At 47.7% G+C, this 24,660-nt stretch overlaps 1 protein-coding gene across 3 annotated transcripts in view; it reads right to left on the reverse strand.

Annotated features, from left to right (window-relative positions):
* Window positions 1–17,533, reverse strand: part of Camk1d (calcium/calmodulin dependent protein kinase ID) — a 414,346-nt gene extending 396,813 nt beyond the window's left edge. The window contains exon 1 of one of the 3 annotated variants that reach the window (XM_021643605.2): window positions 17,131–17,533. In XM_021643605.2, the coding sequence (XP_021499280.1) occupies window positions 17,131–17,222 (92 nt within the window). In that variant the 5' untranslated portion in view covers window positions 17,223–17,533. The remainder of the gene's footprint in view (window positions 1–17,130) is intronic. The other 2 variants (XM_060372960.1, XM_021643604.2) reach the window with 2 other exon arrangements.
* Between the last annotated feature and the right edge of the window lie 7,127 nt (window positions 17,534–24,660).

Consider the following 24,660-nt stretch of genomic DNA (forward strand, 5'->3'; position numbering starts at 1 on the left):
TAGAAAACTGTCAAAGAATGCATTTTTTGTTTTTAGGAGTTTTTCAAGACAGGGCTTCTCTGTATATAGCCCTGTACGTCATGGAACTCACTCTGTAGACCAGGCTGGCCTGATCTATACAGAGATCTGCCTGCTTCTGCCTCCTGAGTGATGGGATTAAAGGTGTGTGCCACCACCTGCCGGCTAAGTTAATACTTAAAAATTATGTTGCAATCAGATAATTTTTAAGTAAGTAAAAATTGGTAAGTAGCCAGTTAAACACCAGCTCATACACAGGGGACAGGGACTGACATGGTAGTCCTCCTCAATTTAGCCATGACTCCCCTGCACTTCAGGTTATATGACTGAATTTCCCGAAATCCTTTGTTGGTGGACACATAAGCTGTAGATGACATCTTTGTGCCCAGTTCTGACGACCATTACATTCTGCTTGCCAGAATCTTAAGAAAAGGTTAGAGCTGGGTTTTATTTAGGGTTTTGCTGCTGCTGCTGCTGCTGCTGCTGTTGCTGCCATTGTTGATGTGCAAATTGGTTGGAAATCTCAGTTCTCTGGATGTGTTACAAATTACTTTATTTGCCTGGAAGATAACTCCATCAGTACAGTGCTTGCCTTGTACAAAGGAAGACCTGACTTCAATTCCCAGAACCCACACAAAGCCGCCAGCCCTGGAGGCGCACACTGCTGAGGAGATGGCACCGTGCAGCCAGTCTATCCTATGACAGGAGTTTCCAAGCCAATGAACTCAAAATACAAACACACACAAAAATTTCGAGAGTCTTGTCTCAAAGTATATAGGTGGAAAACAGCAAGAAACAGCAGCCAAGGCTGCTCGTGAGCTTGCAAACATTTACCTTCATGCATGCATGTATGCATACTCACACACACACACACACACACACACACATATATATACACACACAAGCACATACACACAAGCACACATGCACACACACAGGCACATGCACATAAACACAGACAGATACACAAGGAAATTATTTAATTTCATAGCAAAATACTGACAAAATGTATTCCTGACCCATGAAATGGTTAAGTCCATTTCTTTCCTCAACACAGGGTTTTTGACAAGCACACACCAGGTCAGCTCCCAGACCCAGCACACCTACAGATTGAGGCGAACAGATCTTCCAGGGCAAGCCCAAGGGAAAAGTAAAGTTCTGAGCATGCAACTATGACATGAGCTTGCAACTGTAACAACACCAAAGAATCTACACAGAGCCCCTGGAAGCTTCCAAACAAGAAGAAAATCATTTCCTTATGCACCTGTCTGTGTATGTGTGTGTGCCTGTGGGGGGGGGGGTGGGGTGTACAGGACACATCCTGGAGAAGGTGCACAGCCCCATCTCAGTTTGCTGTGAGCTGCACGCAGCCTTCTAGAAATTTCTTTAGACAGCTCTAAGTTCAAATCTCGCTCGAGGACTTATCCATCAAGTGACTTGAGGCCAGTCAGTTCTCCTCAACTGTCAATCAGGATTTAATCCACAGGGTGTGCACTGATTAAATGACCTTTCACAAAGTCAAGCATCCGGAGAAGCACTGTTCCCGTTTCCGGCAGATACTCAAACGCTGGAAGCCACGTTTCTCCCTGTCACATGAGCCTCACACCTCCCCACTACACCAGTCCTTGCAACCTCTTCAGATCACCTAGTACCATAGAAACAGATGCAGGCCAAGGCAAACTGTGGGGTTTCTTTTTACTCATAAAGCTTAGCCAAGGTACTGAGGACAAGAACTTCTACCTCAGAGTCACTGAATCTGGGACACTGAGACAAAGAGCCCATCAAATTTTGCGGGACAAGAAAAAAAAAATCAGGAAGTACTAATTGAGAATGTCTAAAAGTTCTTCTTTCTAGCTTCAGTTCTATAGATAAGATATCTTCTGAAGAGAAATAATGCAGGTCAAAGCATTATCTTCTGGCTTTAGATAAACAAACATGCAAAAATTACAATCATAAAATTGCTAAAGTGCTCAGTTTATGGGGAAAGAAAAAGGAAGGAAGGAAGGAAGGAAGGAAGGAAGGAAGGAAGGAAGGAAGGAAAAATGAGCAAGCTAGGGCTATGGAGAAAGCTGTCAGTAAAGTTGTTTGCCATACAAGGGTGAAGACACCGAGTTTGAATCCCAGAATCCACATTTAAAAGGTATTGGTACATACTTGTAACCCAAGCACTGGAGAGGCAGAGAGAGGTGAATTCTGGGGTTCACTGGCCAACCAGCCTAGCCTGATCTCAGAGTCCCAGGTCTCAGTGAGAGGCACTGTCTGAATAAACAAGGTCAATGGTTCCTGAGGCACTACACCCAAGGCTGACCTTTGGCCTCCAGACTACACACACACACACACACACATATACACCTGCATATATACATGCAAAAAAAAAAAAAAAAGATAAAGCCAAGTACACACCCTTCTGGGGAGAATTTCAAGACATCAAGAAACCTCACTGGGAAGGATGGGGGTGTGAGGCAGGAGAACAACAGAAAATCAGTGGGATGGCCTCAGACACAGCCAGCCTTGATGGGAGGCTGGAATCATTCGTAGTCATTCGTCTTTCATTTTTACCTTCCACACTATGGAGCTGAGAGCTGTTCCGAATTCCTGATGTGCATCCTGAGGTTATTTCTCCTACAAACCATCTTCCTCTGCACAGTTGAAAGGCCTGAAAGCAGGCTAGCGAGGAAGTGAGGCGAAGCCCATGGATTAAAAGTTCCTGCTGGCTAATCTGAACGGTGAGTAATCCACACGTGGAAAACAGTGATGATTTAAAGAAGAAAGCCAGGGGAAGAAAATATGAGAGAACATACTTACTCAAGGGCTTATCAGTAACAAAAACATTTAGGAAAGCGGGCTCCCTCCAGGACCACAAAGACACTTGCGCTGCTTAGGATTTTTTTAAGGTAAACCAAACTCTGCATTACTCAGTGTTTGAGCTATTTGGGGAAAATACAGAGGCAAGGAGTGTAAGAACAAGTCTCGGAGTGCAAAAGGCTTTGGGTGGAATCAGAGAAACACTGGGCAGAAGAACAACAGCTGCTGGGGACACAGAGCTCAGAGTCAGAGCATCTAACCAGAATGCATAAGGCCCTGGGTTCAGTTACAGGAAGGAAGGAAGGAGGCCAGGAAGGAAGGAAGAGAGGAAGAGAGAAAGGAAGGAAGGAAGGAAGGAAGAAAGGAAGGAAGGAAGGAAGGAAGGAAGGAAGGAAGGAAGGAAGGAAGGAAAGAAGGAGGAAAGGAAGGAAGGAACAAAGTCAGATTGGTTGAGCTGAAGTGATAGCTCAATGATTGCCTTGCATGCAAGAGGATCTGAGTTCAATACACACACACACACACACACACACACACACACACAGGAAAGAAGAAAGAGTGAAGCATGGTGGTACACACTAACCTCCCTGCTGTAGGTGGAGAGGGGAGCATTTCTGAAGCTCACTAGCTAGCCAAGCCCAGACTATCTGGCAAGCTCTAGGCCAATAAGAAACCCTGTCTCAAAACAAGCAATCAGCAACAACAACAAATATCTAGGTAGACAGCTTCTAGAACAACAGCTAGAGTTAATCTTTAGCTTCTTCATGCATGCAAACATGTGTACAGCACACATGAACAAACACACACACATACATGACAACTGACCCTCACTAGGATGAATCTAAGTTTGAAGAAACATAGGTGGCAAAGATCCCAGGATGTTGTACATAGCCACAGGTCTCAAGGAAGGGAACCCGAGGGCCACTGTGGCTTTCTTTCCCCGGAACTGTCTGAGCCATAAGACTGGAATTTCACAACTGAGACCCAACCTATTCTTCTTCATGTGTCTTCTTCACTGTGATGACAGAGTACAGCCATCACAGGCCACGGAGATGACATGCAGGATTCTCCCAGCATTGCTCACCCCAGAGGCTCGGAAACTGAGTCAATGAGAGATGGACTGCTTCTTCCACCATGACCATCCAGCCTCCTCCCTACACAACCCACATGACCATCCCTTTAAGTCCGGTCCAACCCTTCATGGTATTTCAATATCTCCTTCTCAATCTTTCTCCAAGGTCACTCCAGCAAAACAAACTCTTTTACAACTATCTCTATGAGGCTACTGTGCTGATTAACATTCATTGTCAACTTGATAGGATACAGAGCCAAGTAAAGACCTACCTCTGGGCATGTCTGTGAGAGATCTTTTCCAGACTGGGTTAAGTGGGCCAGGAAGATACACCCCAACTGTGGGTGGCACCATTCCAAGAGCAGGGGTCCTGGACTGCATGGAAAGGAAAACGAAAGCACCAACCAGCACTCACCTCCCTCTGCCTCCTGACTGCTGGCCAGCTGCCTTAAGCAGCTGCTGCCATGACTTCCCCATCATGACAAACTGTAGGCTGAAACAAGCCCTTTCTCCATTAAGTTGCTTCTCACAGGAATGAGAAAAAGAACCAACAGATCTTTAATGGTTACTTCCTTATTCTTGAAAACACGCTGTCGGTCCTAGGAATGAGTTCCTACCGGCATTTTGGAAGGCACTAGTCAAATAATGGGATATAATATCCACCTGCTTAAAATTCAAGTTTGTGCCCTTCGTTTTGTACCCATAATATGGAGCGTGCCTACATCCCAAAGTTTTGTCTGTGTGTGTGATAAGACCCTCCCCATAAACAGGAAGGATAGAATACTGTTATCTTCACCTCATCACAAAGAAACAAAAGCTCCAGGAAGGTCGTGGGATACATCACAATTGAGAGTGCTTGTCTATCATGCTCAGCCTCTGGTTTGATACCCAGTGCTGCATAAGCTGGGCATGGTGGTGCACCCTCTAATCCAGTCTTAGGGAGATAGAGGAGGATCAAGAGTTCAAGGTCACCCTCAGCTGCAAATTGAGTGTAAGGTCATCCTGAGTTACTTAAGATTTTGTCTCCAAAGGCAGGGGAGTAAAATAGCTCAGTGGGTACAGATGCCTGCTGCCAAGCACGATGGCCTGCTTCATTCCTGTGACACACATCAAGGAAATAACCAGCTCCTAGACATTATCTTCTGACCTCCACACAGTGGCACGTAAATGCACACATGCACACACACACACACACAAAATTAAGATAAAAACTTCAAAATTTAACTTAAAAGTCAACTTGGGTGCTATAGCTGGAATTTGAATGACATATGTTGCTTTTCTTCTATTCATCACTCATACCCAACGAGCATTTAAGCATTTACCAAGCACACTGGTATTCCATCTGAGCTAGGCCCTGTCTGTGGGTAAGACCTGCTCCCTAGGGACATGGGAATATGTGTTCCAACCTCAGCACAGGAGCATAAGGACCCACTATGCCCTGCCCTCGGCTCTGACTGCCTCGCTGATCTGGGGACATATGGCCTGTGATCCACAGCACAAGGAAAGCAGGCAGAGGGAGCAAAAGTCCTAACAGCTCCGCTCTGCTTTCCTCGGCTGCCCGTCACATCCTCAGGAAAAGTCACACCTGCAAAGGGAACCCCAAGGCCACAGGCGTGTGTGAAAACAATGACCAAGGTACGCCAAGCCCACAAGCAGCCTGCCCTTGAAGAACCATGGCTGCACGGGAGCTGGGGCCTGTGCTTTCCAGCACTCGCTGTCCACCCACACAAGGCACAGGAAGAAAAGTCTAAGGCAAAGAGCTGCTGGCCTGGATTGCCAGGCTTCTACATGCAACCTCGGACAGGTCACCTAATCTCAAATCTCCTGATTTTACAGCCTGCATACAAAGACTACTGAGCCACCTGCTCTCCACGCAGTAAGAATGACACCATCATCTGTAAAAGGAACTCTCATGCACCTGTTTCTCGGAGGTTTACTCCTTGCCTCTGCCAACCTAGGCCCAGTCCTGGAAGCTTCTAGACTCCTTGCAATCTAACCTAGGCTCAGAACATTTTCACCCTCTGAGACTTACTGCTGAATAAGCTCATCCTTTCTTGTTCTTTCAGAGCTCAAGGCTGGTTGGTTCAACTCAACTGTTCTGGTTCAAAACCCTCTCCCAGCTAACTTCTTCAGTCTGGCTTCTCTCTTGGCCTCTGAATTGCTCTGATTGGCCTCAAACGAACTCCAGCATCTTTTCTAATGTTCTGGCTCCTTCACATCCTCTGGCTCATTTGGTCTTCATCTGAGTTCTCTCTGCAATCTGCCTCTCTATTATTGTCCCTGTAAAACTTCTTCCCCCCTCTCTCTGCATTGCCCCTTAAGTAGCTTCCCTTTCTTCCCTTTTTTCATGAGACTTGGGCATATCCTATTGTCAAATCTTCTCTGATTTGTCACCTTTTCTGGCACTCAATAAGCCATCACTTTCAGACATGGATGTTTCCTTTCACAAACTAACTTGACTTCCATTGCTTGGGATTAAGTGCATACCACCACGCCTGGACCTAAACTTTTCTTTACCTGAAATGTTCTCTACACCAGACTGGCCTTGAACTCAGATCTGCTTGCCTCTGTCTCCTAAGATTAAAGGTGTGTCTATATTCCAGCTGGATCACACAGCCCTAGAAGGTCTTTGGATGTGATCTCTTGCCAGAGCAGCTATCCTCTGAATTCCTCTACAATCATCTAATTGCAAGATGGACTGGTACTGAAAGTCTTCTCAAGGGAGTGTATCAGTTAGCTTTCTGTCACTGTAAGACAAAAGACCAAGAGGAGGAGTCTCGTTGGGCTCAGTTTCGGCAGTGCAGGGTTGCTAGCCCCATTGCTTCTGGACCTGTGAGGAAACAGCATATCACAGTGGAGCAGATGCTCACCCGGTAGCCAAACCCCAGAGGGAAAGAGATGCAGAACCTGGAGTCCCATCATCACTCCCAAAGGCCTCTCAGTAGCACCCAGCTTTTGAAAGTTTCACCACCTTCCACCAGTTTTCAAGATCAAAACAAGCGTTTAACCACAGGAGTGCTTGGTAAACATCTAAGATCTGTACTATAGAGGATGGGGACATAGCACCTGTCTAGCATGCACAAGATCCCGCCTCCAGTCTTCAGTAGCACATAAACTAATTGTAGTCCACGCGTACAATCCCCACACTTGGAAGGCAGATACAGGAAGATCAGAAGTTGAGGGTCATCTATGGCTACATAGCAAATTTGGGGCTACCCTGGGCTACATGAAACATGGCTAAGAAGTTGGCCTAAAAGTATGGGGTATTTGCACTTTGTCAGAAGAAAGGGCTGTGTGTGAAATGGTATTTAGTTTGTATCACCTGTCATAGAGCAACTGAGAAGCCACATTCCCACCTCTTGTCCAGTCAGGGAGTGTCAGCCAACCTTGGATGTGACTATTGTTTATCTCCTTCTTTCTCATGTGTATTATTAGCTCTCTACAAGCCTGTTAAGCAGGATCTCATCTTGGCACCAGGTTCTGTCACACTGCTGAGTCTGGGGACATCTTTAGATGTGATGGTGATGAGGGCAGAAGAGGGCATTCCATGACGGTAAGTCAAGGAATGTTATCACCACAACCAGCAAGCTAGCAAAAAACACTGATATGCTTCACACAATCAGTCACCTTGGCCTTCAACCAACACTGCCACTATCACATTCAGAGCCAACATCAAACCTGTGCATAACAGCTTAGCCACAGTCATTAGGATTTAATGAGGTCATGAGAATAAGTCCTCCATAACTTCAATAGTGGCTTTCTAAAACATGTGTGTATGTATGTGTGTCTAGGTAAAATAAGCTTATATACAAAAGGCCATGAGTTCACTCATAGGGCATCTTAAAGAAGTCAAAACCAGAGAGACAGAATGCGGAATAGTGGTTGTCAGAGGCTTGGGGAAGAGAAATAGAAAATTAATAAATCCAGAGGTTCAGTTTGGGAAGAATAAAAAAATTCTATAGATGGATGGTGGTGGCGTTGAACCAAAAACAATGTTCTAAATGTGGACTATACAGTTAGAAATGGCTACAACGGTTGAGTTTTATGTTATATGTTTACCCACACTTGTTGAAACAAAAATAGCAGAAAACAAATGTGAAGTCTTGTTATTACATCCTACTTGTAAAAGGAGCCAAAAGGGCCACAGAAAGCCAACATTTTTTCATCTTCACTAACCATCGAGTCCCTTATGTTCATCTCATGGACGTCTAGGCCTGAGCAGGACTCTGATCACCATGTAAAATTTTACTTCCTAGAGCAAATATGCCTCAGAAAACAACCATGAAAGTTCAGAAGGAAATCTTAAAACAGATCTTGTCTAACTTGAGGACAGCCTCACTTTGGCAATCACATGCAAGAATCACTGTCCTTGGTGCATTTTACCTATTGATGCAGCCTTATTAACCAATAAGGTCCTCTTTCAGGAGCTGCCCAAAGTTTTAGCAATATGATGCTTTCAGGATTCCATCCATAACACCAAGCCCAGATATTGCCAGACTTGTTGTGATCTGAGTTGTGCTCATGAAAGACACAGAACCACCCCCTCAACAGGCATAGCACGTAGAGTCGAGTTCCCTGCAGAGCATGGTGCCAGACATGCACCACAAGCAAGGGCCTACAAACCCATGCTGAGCTGCTATTAGAATGGACTTTTGTTCATGTGAGACACTCAGCTGATGTGTGTGGAATGGGATGATCCGCTGGTGTGGAAAACACCAGGGACAGAGGGACAATGGCCAACTTGGAAACCCCACTCCAAAGCATATACTTAGAGCCTGTGACCTGAGAAATTAGAGCTTTTTCTATCTTCTCCCACTTTCCATCTGAAACCCCCCCCCCAAAAAAAAGATACTAGCTTATAACAGATTTTTCCCTGTGCTTATGTGGTCTATATACGCGCACTGTGACATTCCCAAACACACTAAAATGAAAGCAGTACATAGATGCTTGAAACTCTCCAATGGCCTGGGGACTCGCTCAGGAACAGAACACTTGCCTGTCACCTGCAAGGCCCTGGGTCCCCTTCCTAGCCGTGCCAGGGGTTCTGTTTGTGTCTGTTTGTGACGTTAGCGTTAACCGCCTTGCCTCCGGGGGGTTGTCTTGATGCACTAAGAGGATGGGAAGACCCCTACTGTAGTGGCCTGGTGCCCTAGACCTCATAAATGGAGGAAAGGAATGGAGCAGCAGCATGCATTTCTCCTTCTCTGCTTCCGGCCTGTGGATGTGGTGACCAGCTGCCTCAAGCGCCCGATGTTTTGACTTCCCTGTTGTCACCATTGAACCCTTTCTCTGCTGAGTTGCTTTTGTCGAGATTATTTTTCACAATAGCAGGAAAGGATACATTGCACGCCTACACATGAATGTCTGTGTGTGCTTGCGGGTGCACATGTGCTTGTGGTGGATCTAAACATGTATGAACGTGTGTGTGGAGGCCAAAAGACAACCCAGGTGTCATTCCACCTTGTTTTTGAGACAGGGTCTCTCCCTGGACTAGGCTGGCAGGCTAGAATGACCCAAGAATACACCTGTCTCTGCCTCCCCAGTACTCGGTTTACAAACATGTGCTCATGGCCTGTCATTTTTGGTGGGTCTAGCCAAGGTACTGCCAACTGAGCAATCTCTCCAACCCCAAAGACTATAAACTACACAAGTCTGTGATAGAGTGACGTGTTAAGTAAATGACTTCAGTCATCAAATTAAAATACTATTCTCAGGGTCAGGGCTAAAGCTCATGTACCAGACCTTGGGTTCCATTTGAGTATTGATGTAAATGTGCAAACATGCATATGTGTTACTTGCGGTAAGAAACAAGGCAGAAGCAAACAACATACTGATGCCCAAGAAGAACCACAGAGGCATAGAGACCGTTGGGCAGCTCTGAGAAGGCGCTTGCACTGGCTGATGCAGACTGAGTTGTCAAACTCAGCTCAGCAAGGAGGACGAGAGGCAGAGAGGCAAATCTGGTTAGCCAGCCAGAGGAAAGGATGTGACAAAGTAGGTCACTCTCGCTCTCGAGCTGGCCTGGAGAAGGCTTTCAGGCTGAGTCTTTTGGTTAATGCTAGCCCTAGATGGCTTAATCACCTCCTGCTGGCAAACTTGTGAATGGTCCAGTACAGTCTCCAAATCTACCAACAGCCTCTGAGGAGCGGAGACTAAGGAGAGACAGTTGGCATTCACCCAGCCTGAAATCACATATTGCTCTTGGCGATCCCTGTCCACCCTCCATTCCATCTTCATTGCTACTGTCATATCGGGTCCTCTGATTTCCTGGTTTTATGGAGGAGGCCAGAGGGCTCAGAGTGATCAAGCAAGACCAAACACAGCAGAGCAAGGAAGTAGCGGAGCCTGACAGAACTTGCACTCGCTCCCTTGTAATCTAAACCAGGCTCATAGCTGATCAACGTACCCTGAAGGACAATCAGCAGGTGCTCTCCCTTGGCTGAATGAGAGCTTGTCTGTGGTTGCTTAAATTAATTTTCCGAAAGGTTAAATACACATTCTACAGAGCTGCAACAAGAGCGTCCAGAAATCAATTTCCAACAGACACCAGCATCCATCTGGGCTGTGGTCCTGGCCCGGATAAACTGTAGGTAGTCAGCCACAGCTGCTGAAAGCAGTTCCGGTTTGATAGCAGCTCCTGTTTATTCAGTCCCAGTTCTGTGCCAGGCACCACTCAGATGTCATTAAGCCCCTACAACAGTCCAGGAGGTGGTGACTTCTAGCCCCACCTTGATCCAGAAAAACTAAGGAAATACTTAGTATCTCAGAGCTACCAGCGGCGGTGCTGATATGAACTCTCTATTCCATTTTTATTGCCTCCCTTCCCAGGTACAGCAAATAAACTATCTTAAATACTTGTCCCCCAAATCCAATGTTAATCAAGAACAGAATCTATAAAACTGTAGTGATAGCTCAGATGGCAAAGAGTTGGACCCAAGTTCAAGTCCCAGAACCCATATTAAAAAGCCAGGTATGGTTGCAGGCACTTGTAATCCCAGCGCAGGGCAAGCTAAAACTAGGTGGGCCCTAAGCCTAACCTAGGTGGACAGACAGAACTGAGGAACTACATCCTAGCTTGACCTCTGGCCTATACACACCACACACACATACACACATGTACACACATACACACACACACACACACCCCATATGAATGGGATGAGATGGAGGCAAAAATCCCTTCATTTCTTTCAGTCCTGCTGAAAAACACAGCATCCTAGCACAGAGCTGTTGGCTGTGGATGGAATCAACGTGGTCTGCCCCGGAATGAACCTGACCTACTATGGTACGCATTTGGAGGTTATTCTTGGTGTGGTTAGAGCTTGAGTGATGCAGCTTGGATACATTGTATGGATGGTGTATAATAAACCTTCTTGTAAAAATTGAATAGGATCTAATCAGAAGCTAGCCAAAAGAAATGATCTCCAGCCCCACAGAAAGTCAAAAGGGCATAACTGACCCGGACTGAGGAAAAGAAAATTAATGCTGGCATCTCTCCCAGAACCCACGAGTCCTCCTGTTTTAAGTATATAAGCATTGAAATTAGCCATATTGAGTCAGGAAAAACAAAAAAACAAAAACAAAAACAAAAAACTGGTCAGATGATTTCATGGCCTGGCTTGTGTTAGCCACCTATTAGAAATTCCTTTGCTAATTAAAGGAATGTGAACCCAAGGGCCTTTGGATTCCCTGCTGGTCCCAGTGAAATTGGAGAAGCTGTGAGATCCCAGGCGTGAGGCCCAGAGCCTGCCACCCTCGGGCAAGCTGACCAATAATATGGCAATTCCCTTCTGATCTGCCACCTAAGCCCTTAGAGAGGGGAGAGGAAGAAGAGAGAGAGGAGAGAGATTGGAGGGGATTTAAGGAGATTTATCTGGGGAAAGGAAAGATTAGAGGGATTTATGAGACCCAGCCAAAGGGAAGCTCACCAAGTTAACCCCTAAATTCCTCTCACGAGAGTGCACAGCAGTCCACCCGACTCCAGCCAACCAACACTGTGTATGACGAGCTTAAGCCACAACGTGAGACCCGAGATCCAGTCCTCAGGAGACCCTCTAGGGAGAAGCTCTAGCCCAGAATTCCGCTTCGCAGAACCCACTGAGCGTTTGCATTAGTACACCACGGAGAGTGACCCCCGGGTATTTGCCTGTTCTGAATCTCTGTTCCCACTCACTGGGGCACAGCAGGAGCTTGCTAACTGGTCTTCCCACATTTGCTCTCTAGCCTGACAGTCGGTGTTCATCACAGCAAAGCCAAGAACTCTCTCCCCTGCTCAAGCACCTCCAGTGTGCCCTGGAGCAGGCCCACAAGTCTCTTCTTTAGTTCGGCCCTTCCACCTCCCCTCTGACCTCTCTCCAGCCTTAGCTGGATGGAACTGTCACAGTTTTACTTCTTGGTCTCTTTTCAATTCACCTAGAACATACCAGGTATTCCAGAAATAATCTTAGATGTACAAACTAAATTTATATCAGACCTCCAAACAAGACTGAGAAATCCAAACTAACAGTGAATACTACCGCTGGGGTAGCCTCCCAGAGAGACCCCAGGCTTCACAGGCCTCCTTCTCTTTCTAGTCTTTCAAATGCTCTTCACAGATGCTAAAAATTGGTTAAGCAGTAATGCAAATATTCAAACCACCCCAAGTGGCTTTGCATTCTTTATACATGGGGACACACCCACCACCAAAAGAAAAGATAAATCTGTTTCCCATCTAGGGTTTTGGATGAATCAATCACTTTTGTCCTCAGCAGGTGTATTTGTTGAGCAATTTTGGCAGTGTAAGGTTAAGACAGGTGGGAAAGATGGCTTCTGCCCCACAAGAAACACTCATTTATTCTCCTCCTAAAGCAGCACCCAGGGGCACTGAGTTAATGAAAAAGGCCCATTGCTTGTCGGCTATTCAGGATAAACAGTTGGTCTGTGCTGTTTCATCTGCTGCTTGAATGGTCGTGAAAATGTCCCCCCATAGCTGAGCAAGGCAGTTCATGCCTTTAATCCCAGCACTCAGGAGACAAAGGTAGGCAGATCTCTGAGTTTAAGGCCAGCCCAGTCTACAAAGAGAGTCCAGTACAGCTAGGGCTATGCAGAGAAACCCTGCCTTAAAAAAGAAAAAGAGAGAGAAAGCTGCACATGCATACGAACCTGAGAGTTTGGTCCCAGCACCCATGTAAAAGCTGGCATTATGGTGCTGCTAACCCCAGCCCTGGGGAAGTAGAGACAGGCAAATATCAAAGCTCCCTGGCTAGCTAGCCTAGCTAATAGGTGAAAACCCCTGTCTCAAAATCCAGGGTCCAAGGTTGACCTCTAGCCTCCACCAGGGTGCAATCACATATGCGCACTTTTACTCACCTGCATGTAAACACACACACACACACACACACACACACACACACACTCTTTCACCTCCAAATAGAAATAAGGTGCACCTAGTCACACAAGGCAAACCCTGAGGAACAACAATTAGAAACGCCTTCCTGACTAGAGAGAACCACAAAATATCAGGTTGTCTGCAAACCTCAGTGCCCTTCTCTGAATGGTAGACATGACATTTCTGCGTTTTCAGAAGGTGCTAAAGGGTACCTCTGTGGCTGGGGAGATGGCTCAGTCAGTAAGGTGTTTGCCTTGCAAACGTGCGAGCAGGGCGAGTTCAATTCCCAGAACCCACCTTTTACAAAATTTTTAAAATAATAAAAACAAAACTCTAGGCATGGTAGCATGCACTTCTGTAAGCCAGCTGGAGAAGCAGAGGCAGGCCACAGGCTTGCTGCCTGCTTAGTGAGTTCCAAGCCAATGGGAGACTGGGACTCAAAAAAAAAAAAAAAAAAGCAGGGGGTTGAGGGCTGAGGAAAAACAGCCAAGACTGTTCTCTGGCCTACACACCTACGTGCAATGTGCACATACCCATGTTCCTGTGTGTGTTTGCACGCACACACGCACACACGCACACACACATGCACACCCCTCCAGCAGAGCCTCTAACAGCCTAGCGAATGCACCAACAGAAATATTTACCATTCTAATTTGCTGTTACACAACATTTATTTGCTCTCACTGTGTGCCAAGGATCTGAAAACATGTTGTTGATTAATAAACAGTAATTAAGTCTCACCACCTCATCCAGAGATCTGGTTAGGTTCTGGGATCCCCCTATGCAGAATACTAAAGTGACGCACAGAGGTTGAAAGTATTTCCTGGGGCCTGACTTAAAGACGAATTAGACAGACCCCTGCCAGGAGCCTGCCCCTCCCCTCTCCCTCAGTTTCCCCTTCAGTTCTCCGGATCAAGTTTCTGGCAGGGCTTTTCTGCCTTAGGATCTTGAAGATGTTTGGTGAAGGTATAGAGAACAGTGTGATGGAAGCTACACAGATCTTTGGGCACAGAGTCCAATTATTATCGTCAACGCCTCTGGTTCCCACTAGACTCCATCATAAATAAAAGTCCAGACTTAAAACCCACACTGAAGGGACAGAAAGTAACTTCTACAGTTAAGACTCGGGCCAAGGTCACTAGACTTGGCCCAGGGTAAGCCAGACATTCTCAACTTGGGACCACCTCCAGCAAGTTCAGGGAGATAGTACCATGGTGATAATCCAAGAACTTTGAAATCCTTTGCATATTTAGACAGCAGGTTATTCATAATAGCGTCTTGTGTGTATCCTTATTAAGATTGGTTTTCCCATAGACTAAAGCCCCTTTTTAGATTATGTGTAGTCCTGGGATGTTACCCAGACCTCACACGGGAGGTAAACATCTACCACTCAGCTGTATTCCCTACCCTCGTGTTAAATTGTCATTTTTAGACTATGAAGTAGCTGAACACCATTGAGGATCATGGAGAGGTGTTCTGGAGCTGGAAAGTCAGTAAAGACTCTGTCACACAAGCACGGGGACCTGAATTTGCATTCGCATAGGCTACATAAAAGCTGGGCAAGGCAGCCCTCACCCCTGGCTGAAGGGATAAACCCCAGGTTCAGTGTGAGACCCTGCCTCAAAGAGTAAGGCAGAGAACAGAGGAGCGAAACATCCACTGTGTGCCTCTGGGCTCCACACGCATGGAACACACGTGTGCCCACACAGGCCTCTTCTGTCTAGCTCTGAATGTTATCTCCATCACTTACTAGCTAACTCATTACCTCACGGGCTCTCTGTTGCCTCAGTCTCATTATCCGAAAACTATGGGTAGCCTTAAATAACTAAATTTAAACACATCCATTCATTGTGTGAGTTAAATTAACTACACATGAGAAACTTAAACGCCTAATGCTTTGTATACCTTTAAGACCGTCACTATAATTGTCAATACTATTATGTCATTCAGTTTTTTAGAAATCTTGATCACTGTATTTCTAGTACCATTTGGGGTACCCTCTCAGCATCACACCAGGGCGTTTCTTCCCAAGGACTCATTTCCAGACAGATGGTGCCCTAGGAGAGAACCAGATCGCTGGCACAGGTCAAGTCCATGAAGCCATTCTGCCTCAGCTCAGGTCAGCGTTGAAGGCAAAGCTCCGTTCTTCGCAGACTTGGAGGCCACTCCTGTCAACCCCAACAGCATATTACACAGCACAATCTGCTCAGAGCCGCCTCCCTGAGCTCAGCAGCCTGACCACTGCAGAGGTGCAAGCATGGTGCTGGGCCTTTGCCAGTGAGGAGAAGGGAGATTGTATCCACCTGCCTGAAGGCTGCAGGCCAGGGGTTCCTCCAGGCGGGTAAAAGACATGAGACTCTAACTCCTCAACCTCCAATCCCCTCTCTGCAGCCACATGTCAGGTCCCCGACTGACAAGCAAAAGGTCCATTTCTGGTGTCCTCTTAACTTGTGCGTCTCAGAGTAGCAGCCTCAAACAACTTTAAAAGTTTGGACCAGAAATGACCTCTTAACAGGGAGCCCCTTCTGCTGAAAAGCTAAGGGCCCTCTTGTTTTATTTCCACAAAGATAGCAAGTAGGTGCCCAGAGGTACGGTTCGTGGTGCCAGCAGCCGCAGCAGGGTGACCTGTTCCGACGCTCAGCCTACTGCACAGGTCTGCCCTGGGAATCAGGGAGCACAACTCAGAACGCCACCCTGCAGCTTCTCTCTGGGAGACACCCTGCCTACGGAGGTGGGGAAGGGGTGAGAGGACACAATTAGCAATAGTTAGCTGCAGGACTCTGAGCTTACAGCACGTTTGCAAATGGGGTCCTGGAAAAGCAGAGCAAGCGCAGAAAATAAGAAGGGTGAAAGGACAGGAGGAAAGAAAGGCACCCCAGCAACACAAATGTGCCCGGGAAACACCTCCTCTTTCTCCCCCGTGTCGTCGGCACCCCCTAAACCTCAACGCAACGCTCATTCCAGGCAGCACCTGTGTGACTGCATCCACCCGAACGTGACGCTGATCAAAACGAAAACTGATCAAGTAGGGGAGGAAAATAACGTAAACTTCAGACTCATTCAGCAGCGCCGAATTCTTTCACAGCCCGGGTAGCTCTCTGCGAGGCGCTTCAAAACAAAACAAAACCAACTCCTGCGCAGGAAAGGAACTGCAGCTGCACCGGGCGGCACATGTTCGGGGCACTGATGACACACACTTTTGACGATTTCTGCTTTTTTGAGACGTAACCATCAAGCGTGAGCCTCGGAGAGGACCGCCCCCAAGGGCTCAGTAACCCTCCTCCCACCCGGACACGCACCCCAGCGCGTGCCTCCGACCCTGCGTGAGGCTCTGCCCACATTTCACTTTGAGTCCTGTGTAATTCTTCCCTCCCGTCATTCTGCGGGCCACCCGAAGTCTTTTCTGCACCCCGTGCGTACATCTGTCAATTCCACAGAAAGATAATGATGTAAGGACAGGACCATAAAGCTTAATTGGTCGACCCAGGGCGCCCATACACACGATGAGTAAGTGCACACAGCTAGAGAGAGGCGAGAACCACCATGCTCAGCCCACAGTCACGCGTGAGGAGGAAAAAAAATCGGTGGAGGGCGGTGGTGGCGAGGGAAATGGAAAGTCGCCCGCCCGCGTGGGCCGTTCTCTGCGCGCCCAGCGCGCTCCCCTCCCCCGCCCAGCAGAGGTGTCACCCGTGGGCGCAGACCCACGCGGCAGCCTCGCAGAGGGTCTCCGCAGGAGCGGACCGTGGGACAATGAGGACGCAGCGACCAGCCAATTCCTGCCGCCGCGGCGGTGACGGCGGCAGCAGCAGGAGCCGCCGATGCAGCGGCCGCCGATGCCGCTACCGCCCTCTGGTCCCCAGCACCCACTTACGTTCCGAGGGTCTCCTTGAACTCGAAGATCTTCTTGATGTCTTCCGCTTGCTTTTTCCAGGACGAGCTGCTCTCGCCGTTCTCCCGGGCCATGGCCAACCTAGCGCTGTGGGGCGGCCGGGGGTGCGCTGGGGAGGGGGCGCCGGGGGCGCGAGGCGGGCGCAGGGGGATGCCGGGCGCGGGGATGCAGAGCAGCGGGAGGATGCGGCTCTCGGGGAGGCTCCGGCTGCCGCAGAGCTTCCTCTTCGGCAGTTTCCTCTTTCGCCGAGACTGCTGCCGCCGCGGTCCCTCCCTGGCTCTAATTTCTACTGCTCTCCGGCACAGACTTCCTGCCTCTGCCGCCGCCTGCCAACCTCACTTTCTGCTACTTTCTTGCCTGGCTCCTGCTCCCCTCCCCGCCGCCCGCCCTACTCCCCCAGCCCGCCTCCTCGGGCTCCCCGCCCTCCTGGTGCACCCGGCAGCCTCCCCGCCTCCCGCGAGGCGGCCTTCGGGGATGCCCGCTCCCCTCCCCTCCCCTCCCCGGGAGCGCCGAGCCCCGGGAGCCGGGGCGCCGCGCTTGACCGCGGGGCTACGGACGCTCCTGGGCTGTCCCCGCAGCCTGGGTCCTCCTGTGAGGACCGGTAGGGGAACCCGGCAGGTGCAAGGCGCTGGAACGCGCGGGGGAGCCCTCGCCTTTTGGGGAGCTTTATTATGAAGTCAAGGCTGGGGGCGCCCGGGCTTTCCCTCTTTGGGCAGGAGGGGGCGCCTCTGCTTGGCGCTCGGAAGATCCCGGCGAGGTGGGGACGCACGGCTCTCGGATTCGGGGCGCCCGGGGCGGGCCGCCTTCCCACACCCGAGAGCTGGTAGCCCAAGCCTGAGTTGCGGGAGGGTGGGTGAGGGCTGGTTGCCAAGGCAATGGGCGGCGGCCTGAATGGAGCCACCGGCGCGCCGGCGTAGACTCCTGGCCCCAGCTTGGCCCCGGCGGGCGCTCGGGGAGCTCGGCAGCCTCCTCCCGACTCGGCTGCTGGAGCTAATTCGCATTGCACCAAAATCGGCCTCACGTCAATTTCGGAACCGCTAACCGGAGCCTCGGAGTGTACGGGACGGGCATGCCCAGGGCGGGCCAATTACTGCCTGGTGGGCCTTTGAGGGCAAAACTCCTGGGGTTATTGCGTGGCCAAGCGGTAGGTGGGTGCAGGACACCGTGGCTGGCCTGGCCCGGGACTGGAGTGATTGGACAGAGTGTTTGAACCCTTCGGATTCGCTCCTAATGCCCTGAGGCTGTGGCCAAACCTAGCGATTCCAAGGAAAGGTGAAGTCAGGTGCCTTCTCTTCCCGCCTTCCCCCCACCAGCCTGTCCCGCGGATGGCTTACTTAATAGGTGGTAGAGGCAGAGAAACAGAATTCCCTCAGGCCTCGGGTCTCCAGAGTGAACTCTGACCTATCGCCCAGCTCCAGGTGTTCACCTGTTAGAGGACTGTCGGGGGGGGGGGGGTGTCTTACGTCTCCAACTGGCAGGGACTACCTCTTGATCGGAAATTTTCAAGCAAGACTTCCTCTCCCTTAGGGCTGCTCTGCGGAGTTGAGTAAACAGCCCTGTCTCTTGATTGGGGACACCTGTCCCATTTTCCCAGGACTGTTCCAATCTGAGAGACGGGAGGTAGGAACCTGCTTTCAGAAAAAGAACCTTCCCCCAACGCCTCCCTTTTGGTTCTGCCTGGCCAGAGGCTCGGCCTTCAAGACACTTGGGGACCCCCAAGGAAGGGTAGATTCCACCTACCCCTGGAATCTCAGTGGTGTTTTCCATCTTTCAGTGACCTTTAGTCCTAGGCTCTGGAAGAGCAGAGAGGGGGGCCAGGCCGTAACCATTGGTTGTTAGGAGTGACACCTGAGTAGTTGTAGGATCTTGTTAATTCTACTTACACAGGCCTCGATGGGGTAGCCTACACCCAGCTTGTGGAATGCGCGCGCGTGCGCACACACACTCGCGGAGGGGGGGGTTGGGGGAGAAACAGCCTGTTCCTCCTAGGACCATAATGAACAAAACATGAAATTAAATCAAGACAAAATGATGCAATCAAGAGGCTCAGTAAACATGAGATACCAGAGGGAGCTGGCAGCATAATACAGCAAACGGACTTACCGTCAACTTTTTCTATGAGTAAAAAATTCAACGCTGTAAACAGATAAACCAGGAAGAGTCATCTATTGTCAAGTATTATCTACCCAAATAATGAGATCTGTAGTACTTCTGGGCAGAGCACAGCGCTGCAGGTGTGTCTACACCACCATTACCACAGACACATGAGTAATGGGGCACACTGATCTTATGACAGGCTAGGAGGTCACGGCATCTCCATTATAATCTCCTGGGATCCACCTCAGAATGTCATTAGGCCTACGTGAGGATGTATGCTGATACAAACCTAGGGGGGGAAGCTACAAACTCCATATCTGTGTGTGTGTGTGTGTGTGTGTGTGTGTGTGTGTAAGAGATATAACTAAAGAACCACTCTCAAAGATGCTCAAAGATGGAGACGTCCCAAAAGTCCAAAGCATCCAGCATTCCCAATATGGATTACATATAGGGGTATCTTTTATTGCATACAAGCTGTGCAATATGGACAGACGTGAGTCAACTGAGAACCCAGCTCACACTGTCCCCGGCCCCTTCTTGGTTGCTTCCTTTCTCCCTTCCCCCCTTCTTCTTCCTCTCTGCCCCTGTTTGATCAAAAACAGGCAATTTCACAGGAACAGTAAAAGTGTAAGAAAAAGTAGCGGTAAGGACGTGGGAGATGGCTCAGCAGGTGAAGTACTTGCCTTGCACACGAGAGGACCTGAGTTTGGTCCCTCAATCCAGGTGGGTATTTTGGTGTTTTGCTATGTGTGCCTTTTGTTTTTGTTTTAGCAATAATAATAATAATAATTAATAACACAGTAGGTGTGGTGGCAAGCACTTGTGATTCTGAGGTGGTAAAGGTGAAGATACGTGGATCCTGGGCACAGCAGCCCACCAACCAGCCAGGCTAGCTGACTTGGTGAGTTCTAGGCCAGTAAGAGGTGACTAAAAGAAAATGATAATAGCAAATGAAATGTAAAGTCAATGAGGAGTAACACCTGAGGTTGTCCTTTGTCCTCCATATCCATGTGCATGCACACAAGCACACACACACACACTCAGGCTACACAAAGCTCCTTGAGAGCAAGGCTCTTGGCCTTCTCACCACTGTTTGCATTCCCAGCATTGGCTCACAGAAGTTTAGACACTGTGACTGTTCCCTAAAGGAATGTTTGAATGGATAACGAAATAGACCTGAGCCGGCTATTTGATGCTTGTTGTGCTGGTATCAATGCTATGAAGGGGCTTGTTTTCTTGTCCAAACTCTGTAATGATGTTAGTTCTTTGGTTAAGAAGCTATTTCCATCTGGACTAGATGCCTGAGGAAAAAAATAGCTTTTTAATAGAGAGCTGGCAAGTCACACCCAGAAGACCAGATCCAGTGACCCATAGAAAATGGAAATGCCAAAGACACATTCACTGGGGCTGTATTATTTTCATTTCTCCCTCACCAGATGCCATGTAAAATAAACAAAAGCTCTTGATCCTGGAAAGAACAACTAAAACTCAGCCCTTCCATCCCTTGAGAATGCTGCAGGGGCTAGAGAGATGGCTCGGCAGTTAAGAGCACTGGCTGCTCTTCCAGAGGACTAGGGTTCAATTCCCAGCACCCACATGGCGTTTACAACAATCTGTAACTTCAGTCTTGGGGGGGGTCTGACGCCCTCTTCTGACCGCTGTGGGTACTGCATGAATGTGGCCCACAGACATACCTGAAAGAGAAGGGGATCAGGAGGCTGGACTACCACACACAGCTATGTGCACAAAACAGGCCTTCTGTCTGTAGAAAGTTGTCATTTCGTGTGTTCCCAGGCTTTTCTTTTTTATTGTTTGCATGGGTTGTTTTTTGGTCGGTTGGTTGGTTGGTTTCAGTTTGGTTTTCGGCTTGGGCTTTGGAGATTGAAACCAGTGCCTCACAAATGCCAAGCACCTGCCTTCCCACTGAGCTACACCCTTGGCCAGCCTGGCATTCGTGATAGTGGTGGGACCATGATTCACAGAGGTTCAAAGCCCTTATATTTCCTTAAAGCCCGCAACATTTGCTTAGTTAGAGAGCTCAAGGCACAGGCATTTTAATGACCCATCATTAAGGGTTACTAATTTTACACTCATAAACTCTTTCCAGCTAACCCCCAATTTATATGACCCAGGTTGAGTACTGAGCAAATGGTGCTGGAGAAATACAGGTTGTGTTATCTAAAGCAAATGTGCAGATTAAATTTGAAAATTGCTAAATTACCTCTCTTCAGACTATTGTACCTGATGTGATAAGCCAGTTAGGCAAGCTGAGATGGAAAGGCCTGGAAATCCAGAAACAAGGTCCAAGCCCCAGGTATCCTACTGGTTTGTGCATAAGCTTCGGTGAAATTCAAAACAGTTTGTAGTGAGGCCAATAGCACATCAACCAGGTAGATGATATTTCAGGCCACCTCAACCAGTGCATTTTTTTTATATGATGAAAAGCTTATCCAGTATTACTATTACTTTATCACTGGAAATGCAATAAGTTTTGTTTAGGTTTTTTTCCTAAAACCATTATTAATCAGACACTGAGGAGATGGCTCAGCAGTTAAGAGCACTCACTGTTCTTGCAGAGTGCCCAGACTCATTCCCAGCACCTACCTGATGGCTCACAGCCATCCCTAAGTCCAATCCCAGGGGATCCTGACCACTGACCATTGCAGGTACCAGGCACACATGTGGTCAAGGACATTTGTGTAGACAGCACACTCATACATAAAAATAAATACAAAATTTTGAAGGGGTGAAGGGTAGAGCACTTGGCTGGCATATCTTGATCCTGAGATTCTAGCCTGGGGTGGGGGAGGGGGAGAAAGAAAAGAGGGGGAGAACAAATACAACAAAAGTATATGAATTACCTATACCAAGATGTCCTAATAAAATTAACTATCACCAGAGATATACTTGAGTTTTCTTTTTTAAAAAGCCAGTTCACATGTATTAGGAAGATACAACTATTAATTCTATACCCGTGTCTATATGCCACCCTGTTTTCCTTTTCAGGCATTATTACTGAGCTGTAAACTCATCTTTCTTTTACTACTTAAAAACATTTTTTTTAATTTATTTTATTTGTGTGAGTGCTTGTCTGTGTGTTCATGTACCACATTTGTGCATGGTGCCTTTGAAGGTCAGCAGAACATGTCAGGTCCCCTGGAACTAGAGTTACAGATGGGCACAAGCCACTGTTTCTGTGCAGAGGCTCAAAGCCGGGTCCTCTGGAAGAATAGCCAGTGCTCTTGAACAGCTTACTTTTTTTTTTTCCTCAGGGGGTGGTGTTGATTTTGGAGGGGCTTTTTGTTATTGTTATTCTCGTTGTTGTTGGTTTGGTTTGAGTTTTTAATATTTTTTTCTAGACAATGTTTTTCTGTGTAGTCCTGGAACTCTATAGACCAGGCTGGCCTCGAACTCAGAGATTCTTCTCTGTCTGTCTCCTGAGTGCTGAGGTCAAAGGTATGCACCACCACCTCCCTGCTCTTACTTACTATTTTTAAGATAGGCTCTCACTAAGTTGTCCAGGCTGGCCTTGAACTTGCAAACCACCTGCCTCAGCTTCCCCAGTAGTTGAGATTACAGTCCTACACCCCAGACCCAGCCCTATCGCAGACTCTCCAACACCCATGCCTGATGACAGACGGTGACTAGCGTTAGAGATGGAATTCAGTCGTGCCTTACTTGCCCAGCATGCATAAAGCTCTGGATTTGATCCCCTAACACCACAACCATAAAATAAATGAGATATTTTCAAGAATACACCTGTAATCATAAAAAAAATTGGGCTGAGGAGACGGCTTAGCTGGTAAGCTGTCTGAGCACTCATGAGCGCACACACACGCACCCCACAACATTATTTGAATAAAATAAAGTCCCAAGGAAGGGACTTGGAATATAGGAATCTCACAGCAATAGCTAACAATTGTTGAGTTCACATTATGCAACAGGCCCTCGTCTGAATGCTGTGCCTGTCTTCAGTTCTTAATCCCCACGCCACATTTTGAAGTAATTGCATTCCTCTGCTACAGAGAACGGGACTAAGACTTGGTAAAGGTAAGTCTTATGTCCTAGGTCCTACACAGCATGAGAGAAGGAAACCCAAGGAGCCTGTCCAGAGCCATACTCCCAACCAGTACACCACCGAACCTCTGTCGGCATATAAAGATAATCTTTTTTAAAAAGGCAGCAAAGAGAGGATCATTAGGTTAAAACCAAAATAGGATTACTATAGCTCCAGGAGTAAGTTTTTATTATCCAAACTGCTTTCCCAGTTTCATTTTATTTTTCCTTCCTTCTTTCCTTCCTTCCTTCCCTCATTTCTTTCTTTCTTGCCTGCTTGCTTGCTTTTTCTTTCTTTCTTTTTTTCACTACAAGAGACTTTTCAGTGAGCACAGCCCCTTGGGTATTTATGCAGAGGACTTATCCTGGGACCATGTGCCTTAGGTCTGAGAAAAGTGCACACATTCCCCAACTCTCTGCCAGATGTGCATTTTGCTTCTTCTGCTCTCTGACACTGAGACACTGTCTTGTCAGTTTATATTAGAATTGAGAGTGTATTCTTAACAACTCAATGGAATGCATTTGTTGGTACGCAGAGATGTGCCTTGAGAATTAAGGACAGTAAATATGCTGCTGCCTCACATGTAGGGAACTAGCCCTAAGAAATGGAGTCTCCCCTGGTTATCTGGGCTGAAGAAAAGCTTGCTTCACCTGCTTCAGACACTCAGAATGGTATCCATTTACATTTGGTGTGTGTGTGTGTTTTGTATGTGTATGTTCATAGGTGAGCACACATACTTCTGTATATGTGCTTGTGGAAGCCAGGAGGTCCATGTCTGGCGTATTCCTAAAATATATTTTGTCTAACTTTGTGTGTCTGATTATTTTATTTAATTTGTCTGGGTCTGTGTGACTCAACACCATGTGTACTGGTCCCTGAGGCAGCCAAAGAGAGTGTGGATCCACAGAAGCTGGAGCGGCAGGCAGTTCTGGGATGCCCAGTGTGGGTGCTGGGAACCGATCAGGTCTTCCCTAAAAGAACAGCAAGTGCTCTTAACCACTGCGCCATCCCTTCAGACTCCACTTCACTTTTTGAGACGGGATCCCAGAAGCTGAAGCTCAAGTTTCCTCTAGACTGGCTGGCTGGCGAGCTACAGAGATGCTCTTCCCCCTGTCCCTGCACTGGGGTTACAGTATGCCACCATGCAGGGTCAGGTATCTGACCTTAGGTTCACAGCAAGCATGTTGTAAACTAAGCCACTCCTATAATATGAAAACTCACTTTAAAATCAAAAGAAAAGAAAATCTATGTAGTCATCTGCAATAAAGAAAAGTTTTATTATCCAAGACGTATTTTCAGTTTCATTTTCTTTTCTTTTTTTTTTTTTCCATTTATTTTGTTAGCAGAACTAGGATTAA

Source organism: Meriones unguiculatus, chromosome 19 (assembly GCF_030254825.1).
Source record: "Meriones unguiculatus strain TT.TT164.6M chromosome 19, Bangor_MerUng_6.1, whole genome shotgun sequence".
NCBI lineage: Eukaryota > Metazoa > Chordata > Mammalia > Rodentia > Muridae > Meriones > Meriones unguiculatus.